Source organism: Leptopilina boulardi, unplaced genomic scaffold (assembly GCF_019393585.1).
Source record: "Leptopilina boulardi isolate dan_hultmark-lab unplaced genomic scaffold, ZJU_Lbou_2.1 LbouV2_265, whole genome shotgun sequence".
In the NCBI taxonomy this organism is placed as follows: domain Eukaryota; kingdom Metazoa; phylum Arthropoda; class Insecta; order Hymenoptera; family Figitidae; genus Leptopilina; species Leptopilina boulardi.
In genome coordinates this window covers 3,293-18,770 of record NW_026137824.1, presented here as the reverse complement: position 1 = coordinate 18,770, position 15,478 = coordinate 3,293, and the positions used below count along the sequence as shown (strand labels likewise).

The 15,478-nt window shown below is 31.2% G+C and overlaps 1 protein-coding gene across 1 annotated transcript; it reads right to left on the bottom strand.

Moving 5' to 3' along the window:
• Positions 1-4,553: 4,553 nt before the first annotated feature.
• Positions 4,554-9,457, bottom strand: LOC127281073 (uncharacterized). Its single transcript, XM_051304565.1, has 4 exons — positions 9,111-9,457; positions 8,141-8,347; positions 6,918-7,123; positions 4,554-5,118 (listed from the first exon to the last, which is right to left on the bottom strand). The coding sequence occupies exons 1-4, from the start codon at positions 9,391-9,393 to the stop codon at positions 4,765-4,767; spliced, it is 1,050 nt and encodes a 349-aa protein (XP_051160522.1). The 5' UTR covers positions 9,394-9,457; the 3' UTR covers positions 4,554-4,764.
• Positions 9,458-15,478: the final 6,021 nt, after the last annotated feature.

Genomic DNA, 15,478 nt, shown 5'->3' with positions numbered 1-15,478 from the left:
GTATAATACTTGACGTATAATACATAGGTATTATACGTATTATACATATGTATTATACGTAGAAAACTCGAAGTTAGGGTACGGTTACACGACTTTTGGAAAAACCATTCTTGTCTTTCTCTCTCCTATTACAGACGCATAAGTTTGTCTCACTCTGCATTTTCCGTCTTTGGGAAATGTAAGAAAATGCAGAGTGAGACAATCTTATGCCTCTGTCTTAGGAGAGAGAAAGACATGAATGGTTTTTCCAAAAGTCGTGTGACCGTATCTTTACGCGTAACTTGACATCCCTGTGCACAAGGGACTTCTCCCTCCAGAGCAGTGTTGCCAGAGTGAGCGACCGTAACTTCCTACTTTCTCGATACGAAATTCCCAAATTTTCCTGGACAAGTTCAGAAATTTCCCGGAAAATTTCCCACAATTCAAAATAACATTTAAACACTGAAGGTGCTTTTATACCTCAAATTTCGATCAGATGAACATTATTTCTGGACCGTGAAAATGCGTGAAAAGTCATTTTCACGGCGGGTATTTTTGAATTGTTTTAAACAAAAAATGTTTTTTTAAGAAATATAATATTAAATAATTGTTTTAATATGTAAGAACACTTTAAAATAGTGATAAAAAGATGATTTGATTGAAAAATTTAGCAAATTTTGCTTTAAAACGTTTCTGCTACAAGAAAGTGTAAAATGACGATGTTTGTGAAATGGTTTGTACAGTGTACATGTGTACATGTTTCTTTCAGTTATTCGAAACAACTAGTTGAATTTAAATTTATTTGATAAACATTTCAACTTACCGATTTATTTTCAGCACTCATTATTTATTACAAGTTAAAAAGAACCGACATAACATAAACAAAACTCTGAGAGACACTCACAAGGAAGAAGCACTGTACAAACCATTTCACAAACATCGTCATTTTACACTTTCTTGTGGCAGAAAACGTTTTAAAGCAAAATTTGCTAAATTTTTTAATCAAATCATCTCTCTATCACTATTTTAAAGTGTTCTTACATATTAAAACAATTATTTAATATTATATTTCTTAAGAAAACATTTTTTGTATAAAACAATTCAAAAATACCCGCCGTGAAAATGACTTTTCACGGTCCAGAAATAATGTTCATCCGATCGAAATTTGAGGTATAAAAGCACCTTGAAATATTGAATTACGAGTAGACATCGGCATCATCGACATTAACACTAGTCCACAAACACAACCAGAAGGATAGATTTATGGAGAATTCACAATAACTGGTTTTCTGAACGTTGACGTTAACGTAAGCACCAGAGATGGGTAAGTGAATTATTATCCACTTAATTTATAACCCATCTCTGGCGAATATGATCTCTCACACCATCTATCGTATATTTCTTTTCTAAAGCAGTGTCACGTCCCAGAAATTATTTACTGGATTTCCGTCAGCTCCGAACAGCACGACCAATCACAGGCTGGATCCTTGGACCGCGAACTTCGTTTAAAAACGAATATTGAATTTCAATTTCAATATTATTGAAATTTATTTAGTCTTTATTGAATAAATGTTCCCTTGGGATAATTTATAAATAAAACACTCAATTTGATTGGAAAAAACCCTTCTTGGGTAAAAAACCAATTTTATTTAAACTTGGAATGTTTAATTATTAATTCACAATTATTAATTAGTTTTTCTCTTTTTAGAATTCACAATCATTAATAAGTTTTTTCTTTTACAGAAGTTCACAATTGCTAATAAGTCTTTTCTTTGAAAATTTGCAATTGCTAATAAGTCTTGTTTTTTAAAATTCACAATTGCTAATAAGTCTAACACTTTTTATAAACTCAAAAGTTTAAGTTTATTACATATTTCACTTTAACAAAAATTGTTAAAAATTTATTTGTAGTCACAAGCGATTATTTTGCGGAGAGACTCTGCAGTATTCAGAACAAGATTTGAATAAAATCTGAAAAATCTAGGCTCAAAATAGTCTTTATATACCCGGTAAAATAGAAAGAATTTATTCTCTCTATTATTTTTTAACCAATCAGATTGCCGATGACGTATTTTCTAACCAATAGGAAAAGAGAGTTTGAAATTATAAAATAAAAAAGAAGAGAAAAAAAAATTATATTTCTCTGGAATATGGCTATCTTTAGAATAATACTTCCTATGTATGAGTCATTTTTACCTCTATTTTAAAATAAAATATAATATTTTACTTTAACGGTTTTGTTGAGTCATTTTCTATTTTTAACTTATGACTCATCTTTTAAAACATAAAACCTTATTTTAATACTATTTATTTTATCGATTTATTTAAAATATTTTTGCGAATATTATTTTATCCTAAATTTAAAATAAATAATTTCAAATCATAAAAGAAATTTTATATTTATTTTATCAAATAGAGAAATTCCCTAGATAATTTACTAGAAAAAGACTCCAGATGTCACAAGCAGTAACCAGCAGAAAATTACAAATTTGCGGGAAAAATTACACTATTTGACGATTTCCACAGAAATTCCCGGAACTTATGCATTTCCCGTAAAATTTCCCGAGACGGAAGAAATTTCCATGTCGTTGGCAACACTGCTCCAGAGGCGGTTGCCATCACGGATCCTCGGGAATCCCCGCGCTAAGTAGACGAGGCGCTGGGAGGGGTTTTAAGGGAGTTTCTTGAACTTCACTGAAGCTAGAAATATTTATTTTGTTGGTTTCTTAAACTTCACTTAAGCTAAAAATAATTTTTTTGTCAGTTAGATTCGATTTTATAAAAACTAAATTGACTACGCTTTTGATATACGTTGAGGAAAAATATAATTTATATAGAATAAAGAGACGAAAATTAGACTTAAAGTTGAAAATTCAATTAAAAAATCAAACTTTCAAAAAGTTTTTGCTCTGTATCCTTTCGAATTCAATTTGTAACCAAAAATGTCTTAGATGTTTGCAAAGAGCTTTTCTTCAGCTTCAAAATGAAAAAAAAACTTTTTATTCGGACAAAAAATGGCAAAATTACAACGTGGTTTGTACAGAAATCTTCGTAAAAACCGTTTTTGGGCTCTAAAATGAGATTTTTAGGGTGTATCGAAGTTTTTATTCATACCATTCTTTTTAGTTTTTTAATACCTACAACCTCCACTAGGTCCAATAAGAAGTTTTCAATCCGTTCAAAATTAATCATTTTTAAATTTAAGAGCTTATAGTTTTGAATTTTTCGAAATTTTAACGATTCAAAAATTGAACGCATTTAAATTTGAACATTTTAAAATATGAAAATGTTTTGATTTGAATGCATAAAAATGTGAGCGCTTTAAAAATTAAAAAGGTCCCAATTTTCAGACTCTAAAATTAAACGCGTACCAAATTTGAGCGCTTCAAAAATTACCATATAAATTTTGTAACAATCGGACCAATAATTTTCTCTCCAGCCTTGTTCAATTATCAAAAAATGTAAAAAAATCAGTTTTCTGTGGATTAAAAATGAAATTTGTCTTTAAAATTTTTTTTATGCGAAAGTTATTTTTTTGATTGCAAAAAGTTAGTTTTTATTGTTTCCAAAAAGTTTCATTGAAATTGGTTCCTAACTTTTCGAAATATCGAAAATATCCCCGAAAAATGAAATAATTTGAGATATTTTTTTATTTTATTGTAATCTATAAATCTTGATTAATTCAGGGATTTTAGCGACCTGGAATTTCTGAAAAACCTAGAAAAGTCCTTGAATTTCTAACAAAATTCAGGAATTTTTTATTCCTTTAATGAATTCCTTTTTCATTCTATAAATTAGAAAAATAATAATACGACTAAAAATTAGTGGAGTTGAGAATTTGGACAATTATATAATTTCTTAAATTGAAATGTAACAAAACTCGTAATATCACGTAATAAATACAACTATTTTCGATTTGAGTCAAATCTCAAATTTACATTTTAATAGAATATCAGAGTTACATAAAATGTTTGGTAGATGCCAAGAAAAAGTTAAATGTAATGTGAAACTTTATTATATTACAAAAACTTTGTTGGTACATTTTTTAGAAGTTTTCGATCAAAAACTGTATTCCTTAGAACTTTTTACTAAATTAAGCTACGAAGATAAAACTTTTTCCTAATTTTGCAACTATTCAAAGCCATTGAAGTATAACACAAATAAAAAAGTTAAAATAACAATTTTGACAATTGTTTAAACAAATTATATTTTACATTTATAACTCTTTACCGTATTGACTATACGAGGTTGCAATCTTTTTCCAATTTTGCAACTTTTTGAAGCCACAAAAGTAATTTGCGCACAACGAACTGAAAATAATAATTTTGACAATTTTTTAAAGAAATTATATTGTTTAATTGCAACTTATTACAAAATTATGCTACATAGTTAAATTTTTCAATCTTACAGATTGAAAAATTGTTGCCTTCCCCCTTGACGTTTCACGAGATGTGAGCCCAAGTCTTCGTTTGGGACCTTGTATCGAAATATACAATTTACTCATCTTGATAATGTGAATTTCATAAACTTAAGAAAAGTATAAAATCAAAATTTAAAAAAAAATTAATGCGGATTAATTTTTCAAATTTTATTGAAATATGTAGTTTATGTATTACATTTATGTAACGGGAAGCTACAATTTTGTATATTCTAATCTTTAGAATACTTAATTTTATTCTTGAATCTTAATTATTATTATAATTGTTTTAAAATTACGATTTTAAAACTTCGCCTCAAAAAGTATCAAAAAGATGAAATTTTCGTAAAATAAATTACTTTGAAAGGCTATGTTTTGAGAATTTTATGGTGTGACGTACTTTCTTCATCGACTTCTATTTTTCGCTTAGTAACAAGGCGAGATGTACAAATGGGTTGTGGTTTTTTAAAGACTCCATCTTCGACAATAGGGCAAAGTTGATTAAGTTCGCAGTTATTGTTTAATTTGCTCTTATCTTTCATTGTCACGTATTTAGCATTTTTTAAATTTGATGAATTGTATCCGTTTGTTGAGGAACTATTACGTTTATTAAATACCATAGTTGTAACGATCATATCATTACTACCCTTTCTTAAAACAGACAACTTTTCAAGCGCATCAGTACATAAAATTGATGATATATTTCGCTCAAATCGAAATATCTGAAAAAAATGTCAAATAATGATGAAATTATTGTATTATTATTATTACTAGCAATATAAACTTACAATTAGTTTCATTTTAAATTAATTAATAATATAATGATCATAATGTTTTAAATTATTTGAATTCCATTAGATTTTATTTTTTAAACAACTAACTTTAATTTAATCCTATTGTTTCAGTGGTTAAAACATTTACTTCTTAGATTTTAATTGATAATTAATTTAATTAATACCAATTTTAATTAATACCAATTTTTATTAAATTAAAACTTAATTGATTAAAGTAGAAATTTAATTATTTGTATATTATTCTGTGTAGTACTTTTATTAACCGTCTGGTCAATTATTCTTAAAAATTAATCTTAATTAAACTTGAAATTAAATTTATGAAAATGTCGAAAATTTTATTCTATTTTATTTTAATTTATTTAATTGTAACTTCATTCACTTCTTATTTGCCTTTAATTTTAATTCATATTAATTTTATAGATTTAAATTTCAAACAATCCATTTTTTATTTAGTCCTATTCAGTGTGTTTTTCAAGAACTGGTCAAATTTTTTTTTCGACCATAACTTTTCAGTAACATAAATGAATTTTCTTAATTCAACAAACAAATTCATATAAAAATATTTCACAAGGAATTGGATTGGTCATACAATAAAACAATTAAATTCTATCAAATACTAATAATTAAATAAATAATTACTGTTAAATAGTTTTAAATTTTTAGTTTTTGAAAAACATTAATAAGAGAATCGTACATCCAGCTTTTCATGAGTTTAAGGCAATGTTGAAAATACGTTTGAAACAGTTTTAAGATTTTGTTTACTGTATTTACTTTTACAAACAAATGTTTATAGTAATTCTTAACAAACGATTCGATGGTCATAAAATAATATTAGTCAACAATTTTTAACCAATTTTATAACATGATCATTGACTTCCTTTTCGAAATTTTTATTTGTTGTAAGAATTGAAGGAAAAGGTTCACCTTTTTTCAGCTACATCATGGAATCCATTATATTTCTAAAAATTTATTTTAATAGTAATTTTTGCAAGCATTGTAATTGTGAAAAACTTGGTCAAAAAAGTTTTTGACAGCCTTTGGATTTTTATTCTTTCTAAAAATTTAATCATTTCAAATTCCAAGTGCAATTTTTGAGCAAATATGATTCCAACGCACCAGGAAATAATAATTATTTTTATTAATTTTAGTACTTTCATGTATTTCTTTTATAGTTTTGTCTAAAAAAGTATTAAATAACGAACTTTTTAAATTAATCTTATTCTTTAATTATTTATTATTCTTTCTAAAACATTGGAAGTAATTATAAAAAGTAAGCACGCTAAAATAAGATCTGACCAACATTTTTAGCTTTAATACCTTTTGTGTATACTTTCAGAATTAAATTCATTTTTATTTAAAATGTTTTAACTAAATTTAAGTTTGAAAAAAATTATTATTTATTAAGATTTGTAATAAATTTTGTTACAAATTAGGATTCAAATAATAAATGTTTTTATCACTAACAAAGTATGACTAAAAAAATTGGATGGTTTGAAATATAAATTTATTAAATTTGAAAGAATGAACGAATACGATACGAAGATTATTATAGTTAATTTATTATTATTATTACTATTATTATTATTTATTATTATTATTTTATTTATTTATTGTTTTATTTATTTAATGTTGAACCTTTAAAATGGTTATGAGTAAAAAAAAAAAGACAAAATATAATGTTAGAATTGAGTTGATAGCTGGTGAAAAATGAGGGGTAGTTTACTTACATATTTGTTATTGTCCTTGTATAAATAGAGATCTCTACTTTCTTCTTCTGTTTGGACAGCTTTTACAGCTTCCGTGGAATTGATTGCACTCCAAAAATTGCTTGTGGCTAAAACCAAACATCTTTTCCTACTATCAACATTTATTACTGTAACGTTCGGAAGAAAAGATATGGCTGTCTTTTCTTTATCTGTAAGATTTTGCAGATCTGCAATAGAAAAAGTGTTTAATATTAATAATAATTTATAGAAATTCTACATCTTACAAATATTATGAAACTGAAGTTTCTTTAAAATAATCGGGTAGCTATCATTTCCACCAAAACTAAATTAATAGAATATACAATTCATCAAACTTTGATTGTCCTAAGTTTTCAGTTTCTGAACTTGAATTTGTCCCAGTATTCAATATCCGGAATTTAAACTATTCACAATATTTAACTTCATGAATTTTGTTTTGTCTGAATATCAAATGTCGTCTTTTAAAATACTTATTTTAAGCTGAGAGGAAAAGTAATACTGGCACAAAATTCTGAAAAAAGTTTTTATATATGAGCCCATTCACGGTGAAAGGGACCTTAGCTACAACTATACTTTACTGCATTTTTTGAATAAAATTTCTTTTCTGAATAAATGTTTTCAGAAAATGAAAATTTTAATTTGCTTTTTACCATTAAAAATATATGTATGGTACCAGACAAAATAAAACTTTTCATAAAACCTGAACTGCAATCTAATAAATATATATAGAAATAAAGTAAGATAAAAAAAATTTTAATCAGGACGTCTAAGAACTTTAAGAAAAAATTTCCTGGCTTTTCCCTGACTTATACTCGTCAATTACAAATATTTTATCAAGCATTATTCAGAATATTTAAGTATTAAAGATCAAAAACTTGATGTCTAATTTAAAGCAAATTATTTTACTACAGATCTCTAGTAAAAATTATAAGTTAAAGTTGTTAAGAACTTTCAAAGACCCTGTAAATTTATAAATTATTAACAAAAAATTAATATATTTGAACCTAAAAAAAAAGAGCAAAATCATAAAAAAAAGGTGACAAATTAGCAAAATAGGTGACATTTTGTGATAATACTAAACTTAGCTAACTTTTTTTAAAAAAATAACAATTTTTAATTCTGAGATATTATTAGATTATTTCCTTAAACTTGACAACAAATGGATATAAATAAATACAAATATAAAATAAGAATATATTATTTACTTTTAATCTCGTTCAATCCATTAAGCAGACCCACATTGTTGGAATTGTTTTCTCTTGTTAGGGTTTGGCTTACCCAATCGTTTTGACTGCCTTTAATTCCTAAAACAATCTTGCTATTTCCAAAATTCAGAAAAAAAATCTTGTTCAACTTTACAATTGCTACACTAAGTGACAAGCCAATCTCAGATCCGTTTTTACCGTTCTCATCTATAAGAAATGTATTTCATTAGTTAAGGAACAATCAGACAAACATTGAAAGTGAGGTTATGTTTTTGTGTAAAATTAGACTTTTTCAATTAGAAACATGATCTTTTATTGTAATTTTGTTTATTCGAAAGTTGGTATTTGTTATTTACAACAAAATGAACCAATAAAAAGTACATTTAAACACAAATTAAAAAAATCTCACCTGCAGAAACTTTTTCAGAATTTTGCGATTTTGTTTCTGCAAGTGAGATTTTTTAATTTTTGTTTAAATGTACTTTTTATTGATTAATTTTGTTGTAAATAACATATAGCAACTTTCGACTAAACAAAATTACAATAAAAGATTCTGTTTCTAATTAAAAGCCAAATTTTACACAAAAACATAACCTCACTTTCAATGTTTGTCTGATTCTTCCTTAAAAAAAGTAAAGTGAAAAATGCAAAAAATTACAAAAGTGGCCGTAAGTAATTTAAATCCTATAGAAAATTACATTTAAAACAAGCCTAGTACCATTAAAAAATGTTCAATATTTAAAAGGTTATATTAATTTTTAAAGAAAATTTATGATTTAAAAAATCGACTTTTTTAAACATATCCAAATAAAAAGTCGTGAAAATGACTTCATTATATATTATTCTACTCAGAATCTAATTACCATTTGTAAAATAAATGAAAAGAAGTTTCAGTTTTAATACTTATACTTAGTTTTTCATTCATACAAAAAAATTGGGGATTCACAATTCTGAACGGTACTGTACTTACCAAATTTCAGTATTAAAGCCTCTAGCATTCTTATGAATCCATTGTTAATCGCTTCTAATGTTTTTTTGACTTCTTCGCTGATCAGATTCTCTTCTCCGATGTAAGTTATAAAATTTTTATAAACAAAATCAACAACCTCAGGATCACCGTGCCCATCAATTACTCCTAAACAAAAGCCATCACTTAAAGGTGCAGAATACCATTTTTTATCCAATTCCATATCTTTATTTCTTATGTCTCCTTCTGATTTTGAAACAAAAATATTATATTGTTTAACAAACATTGTACCACTAAGAATGATACGTTCTCATAATTTGACAGCCGATACTCTCAGGCGAACTACGGTCCTATTCTAAAAAAAACATAGCATAAAAAGGTCGAATTGAAGAAAGTCGAAACTCGAAAAGTATCGAATTAAGGCCAACGCACAATAATTCGCGAACGAGATACATGAGATAGAAACGGATACGAATATATTTCTGTCCTTCTTTAACTCATGTTTCACGTTCGCGAACGTCTTTCGCGAAGCTATTCTGCTTAAGGAGCTTCTACAATAAGGTTATTCAAGTTGGGTGGGGGAAAGCCAAGATGGTTGCTTGCTGGTGCACCTGTCAGCCTATCAGCATTCATTCCCACGAGAAATTTCTCGTGGGAATGAATGCTGATAGGCTGATAGGTGCACCAGCAAGCAACCATCTTGGCTTTCCCCCACCCAACTTGAATAACCTTATAGCTACGTTTGGCAACTCCAACTCCAAGTCCAAGTTGGTTGGAGTTGGTTGCGCACGCATGGTGTTGCCAACTGTCGCCGAGTTGAAAATGAAAAAAAAAATTGTGCGTTATCTCGTGCTCACGAAATAGTTGAGATTATGTACTTTTGAAGCTGTAATCACGCTGTAAAGTTTAATAAATTATTTGTTGTTGTTGCTGTTGATGTTGCCGCCGTCTCATCGTTTTTTAAAGAGAAGAAAAATATAAATTAAATTAAATTTTTCTTTTATAAACAACAAAATTTTTTCCCCCGAATAATACACACATGCAATGAATTTTATATTTGTAATATATAAATATAGTAATAAAGAAATATACAATAAATGAGATGAACTGTCAATACAAAATTTTTTTTATGTTTTTTATTGACATTATAATAAAAGTTTTTCATCATTTTGATTTCACAATATATTAAAAAGGTATTTTCATGAACATAACCTTACAATATTTTTTTTGCTTATTTTAATATTAGAGAATGCAGATAATTTTCAAAGTTTAATATTTTATGAATGAATTTTTTCGTCTAAAATTCATTGAATTTAATTACTATATATGTGATAATTCTTTAAAAAGTTAATTTCTTCATGCGTTGCCATAATATTTTTGTAATCGAATTTCCTGAATTCTCCATTTTTCCATGTAAATAATAACTTTTTCCCTGACAAACAGATTTCTTATTAGAAGAAAAAAAAACATTTAAGACTCTACAAACATTTTAAACACTATAATCTAAATACTCTAATCTGAATTTAATTCTGAAAATAACATTAAAATAATATAGTAAAATAATCTGTTAATGAGAATAATGTAATCTTAAGTTAAGTTATTTTTAAAAATCGTATTTAATTAAAAATATAATAAATATGTCAACGCACGTTTTCGATTATTTTTCAAATATTTTTAAATTTAATACCATTTTATGATTACGCCCTTCTCATGTAATGAAATGTAAAAATATTGTAAGGTTATGTTCATGAAAATACCTTTTTAATATATTGTGAAATCAAAATGATGAAAAACTTTTATTATAATGTCAATAAAAAACATAAAAAAAAATTTGTATTGACAGTTCATCTTATTAATTGTATATTTTTTTATTACTATATTTATATATATTACTATATATATGTCACGCACAATTTTTTTTTTCATTTTCAACTCGGCGACAGTTGGCAACACCATGCGTGCGCAACCAACTCCAACCGACTTGGACTTGCCAAACGGAGCTATTGTAGAAGCTCCTTTAGGCCTATAAGGATTATAGCATTAAAGAATAAAAGAACATAGAAAAGCACACCTACACGTAAAATGGAAAGTGGAGGTGGAGCCATCTTGCGTTCATCAAGCGAAAAAAGAATAAAGGAGTGAAGTTCGAGCATGCAGGTATCGTCCCATGACAACGTGAAAGCGGGTTCCGTATTGATTTGCCGAAATCGAAATTCGCTGAACTGTAATTTCGCCGAAAAAAGTTCACTTCAGTTGGTTTCTTATAACACAAACACATAGAAAGGTCCATGTGTTTGTGTTGTAAGAAACCACCTGAACAAGAAGACTGTAGACAGGAGATCCAACTAGAGTGGTGGGGGCAAGGCAAAACTGTGTTCTTATGTAGGCGGTTAATCGACTTTTCGGAGATTCGACCCCTTGGCTGGTCGCCCCAATGTCTATTAACAAAATACCGGTCGACTCAATGACTCGGAACTCAGAACAAAAAACTCGATCCACGTTTAACATTTTGCTTTTCATTGTGCGTTGGGCTCGAGAATACTGAAAACGGGAGATCTAACTCGGATGGTGGGGGTAGGTCACTGAACGGCCTCATCAGGCTAGGACACAGGGACGCATTGCATTGCCCGGTCAGCTCTAAGGTTTCTAAGAGCGCAGTCACATGGAGCAGAATAGCAGATTAGCAGAATAGATTTCAACCAATCAAAATTTAGTCTCTCACGGTAGAGAAACATTTGCCGCTAAAGACTAAATTTTTAATGGCTGAAATCTATTTTGCTAATCTGGTATTCTGCTCCATGTGACTGCGCCCTAAGAAGAGTCTGGTGGTAGGAGTTGGCAGGAGTTTGAGAACAATATGGGAGTTACGCCGTAGCGATTATATTTATTCGTTGGCACTATACTGGCGTTGCGCTCTTGTATATCCGGCCATGACCAGGTAAAGTTATAGATTGGCGAGCGTTTAAGCTCGATTCACATTTGCTCTCGGAGAATATTCCCGAAAGCCAAAGCATAGATTCAAGTATATAAAGAATGCGCGAAAAGAGAGTAACATATTACGTATAAATAAATAAGTTAATTTTAAATTTTAATATTAGCTAATTTTAAAAAGCGAAAAACATGAGAAATGATTCTAGGAGAGGGAGTTGTAAGAAATTGGACGCTGCAGAATGGTGCAGGACATTTTAGAGCTCTTGTAAGAGCTTTTAGTAAATTAGGACGAAATGCATTAAATCTGGGACATGACCATAGGATATGGTCAAGGTCCTCTTCAACACCGGTGCAGTTAGGACAGTTACCGGAAGTTATATAATTTTTTCTGGCCAAACTGGCATTGAGATTATAATGATTGCTTCTTGCTCTGCAAATGGATACAATCCACTCTCTACGAGCGACGAAATTTGCAAACCATGGCTTTCTACTAGGTTTATAGTAAATTTGTGTATAGTGGGAACCTTTATTTTTGCCGACCTCACGGAAAAATGAAGCACAACTTTCATCTAATTGTTTACGAGCGAGAGGGAAAAAATCTGAAAAAGGAAGTTCAATGTCAAGAAGTTCAGAATTAGAAGAGCCATCTTTAGCAGCTTCATCAGCTTGTTCGTTGCCATCAATGCCCTTGTGACCAGGGATCCAGGCCAAAATTGTTGGACAGTTCAAATCGGAGAGAATTCTTAATCGGTTTCTAATTGCGAGGATTATATATGATTTAATCTTGTACATGTTTTTGGATTTTAGGTTTTTTAGGACACTGAGTGAATCTGTAAAAATAACTGTATTGGGTAGTTTATTATTAATTATATAATCTAAGGAAAATAATATGGCAAATGCTTCAAGCGAAAAAATAGAAGAAAAGTTTGAAATTTTATATTTTAATGTTACATTTAAAGAGGGGCAAACGACTGCGCATCCAGCCAGATGTTATGAATCTGATTTGGAACCATCAGTGAAGAAGTATGTGTGATTAGGAAAGTCTTGGTTTGCAAGATCGTTGAACAAGAGTGATGGATTTGGTGAAGCTTGTATTAAAAGTCCCCAGTCTGGGATAACTTGTGGAGTGAATATATGATCATCATAAAGGAATTCGAAAAAGGGATCAAATTCCCTTTTTCTGATTAGTTCGCTGCAATTTTTCGATTTTTCATATGCAATTAGCAATGGATAATTGTATTTCACATTAGAGTTGATAGTAACACAAGAGAGAGTTGAGAGTTTGTCCGGCAAAATGTGAGAGGAGTTCGAATAAATTTTTATAAGGTATTTTTTTGCTAAAAAATTGAATCTAGTTCTTAGAGGAGGTTCGCAACACTCAGCCAAGATTATGTTGATAGGTGTGCTGTTTCTATAGCCTACGGCTAATCTTAACATTTGATTGCGGATTTTTTCCAATTTAGAAAAATTTTTGTGGTGCTTAAAATTTGAACCTTGTGAACAATAATCTATTTTACTTCTAAAGAGAGAATCATAGATTCGAACGAGTACGTAAGGATCGGCTCCCCACCCTGTGCCTCTAAGGACTTTAAAAATATTTAAAATCTGTCTGCCCTTGTCGCATAGATAATTAAAGTGAACATCGGAAGATGCTGATTGGTGAATTTGAATACCGAGGTATGTAGCTGAAGGAGATGGTTTAATAGTGGTACCGTTTAGTGAAAGTGTAAGAGTTGGATCGTCTAGATTTAGTTTTTTATTACTGAAGATGACTAATTTAATTTTTTCTGGACAGATATCCAAACCTCTATTAGACAAAAAGACAGAAATATTTTCGAGGCAGGATTGAAGAGAGGTAATTATTTGATTAAGGTTAGGAGAACGACAAGTGACGGTTAAGTCATCTGCGGATCCTACACTGCGGATCCTACACTGCGGATCCTACACTGCGGATCCTACACTGCGGATCCTACACTGCGGATCCTACACTGCGGATCCTACACTGCGGATCCTACACTGCGGATCCTACACTGCGGATCCTACACTGCGGATCCTACACTGCGGATCCTACACTGCGGATCCTACACTGCGGATCCTACACTGCGGATCCTACACTGCGGATCCTACACTGCGGATCCTACACTGCGGATCCTACACTGCGGATCCTACACTGCGGATCCTACACTGCGGATCCTACACTGCGGATCCTACACTGCGGATCCTACACTGCGGATCCTACACTGCGGATCCTACACTGCGGATCCTACACTGCGGATCCTACACTGCGGATCCTACACTGCGGATCCTACACTGCGGATCCTACACTGCGGATCCTACACTGCGGATCCTACACTGCGGATCCTACACTGCGGATCCTACACTGCGGATCCTACACTGCGGATCCTACACTGCGGATCCTACACTGCGGATCCTACACTGCGGATCCTACACTGCGGATCCTACACTGCGGATCCTACACTGCGGATCCTACACTCTGGATCCTACACTCTGGATCCTACACTCTGGATCCTACACTCTGGATCCTACACTCTGGATCCTACACTCTGGATCCTACACTCTGGATCCTACACTCTGGATCCTACACTCTGGATCCTACACTCTGGATCCTACACTCTGGATCCTACACTCTGGATCCTACACTCTGGATCCTACACTCTGGATCCTACACTCTGGATCCTACACTCTGGATCCTACACTCTGGATCCTACACTCTGGATCCTACACTCTGGATCCTACACTCTGGATCCTACACTCTGGATCCTACACTCTGGATCCTACACTCTGGATCCTACACTCTGGATCCTACACTCTGGATCCTACACTCTGGATCCTACACTCTGGATCCTACACTCTGGATCCTACACTCTGGATCCTACACTCTGGATCCTACACTCTGGATCCTACACTCTGGATCCTACACTCTGGATCCTACACTCTGGATCCTACACTCTGGATCCTACACTCTGGATCCTACACTCTGGATCCTACACTCTGGATCCTACACTCTGGATCCTACACTCTGGATCCTACACTCTGGATCCTACACTCTGGATCCTACACTCTGGATCCTACACTCTGGATCCTACACTCTGGATCCTACACTCTGGATCCTACACTCTGGATCCTACACTCTGGATCCTACACTCTGGATCCTACACTCTGGATCCTACACTCTGGATCCTACACTCTGGATCCTACACTCTGGATCCTACACTCTGGATCCTACACTCTGGATCCTACACTCTGGATCCTACACTCTGGATCCTACACTCTGGATCCTACACTCTGGATCCTACACTCTGGATCCTACACTCTGGATCCTACACTCTGGATCCTACACTCTGGATCCTACACTCTGGATCCTACACTCTGGATCCTACACTCTGGATCCTACACTCTGGATCCTACACTCTGGATCC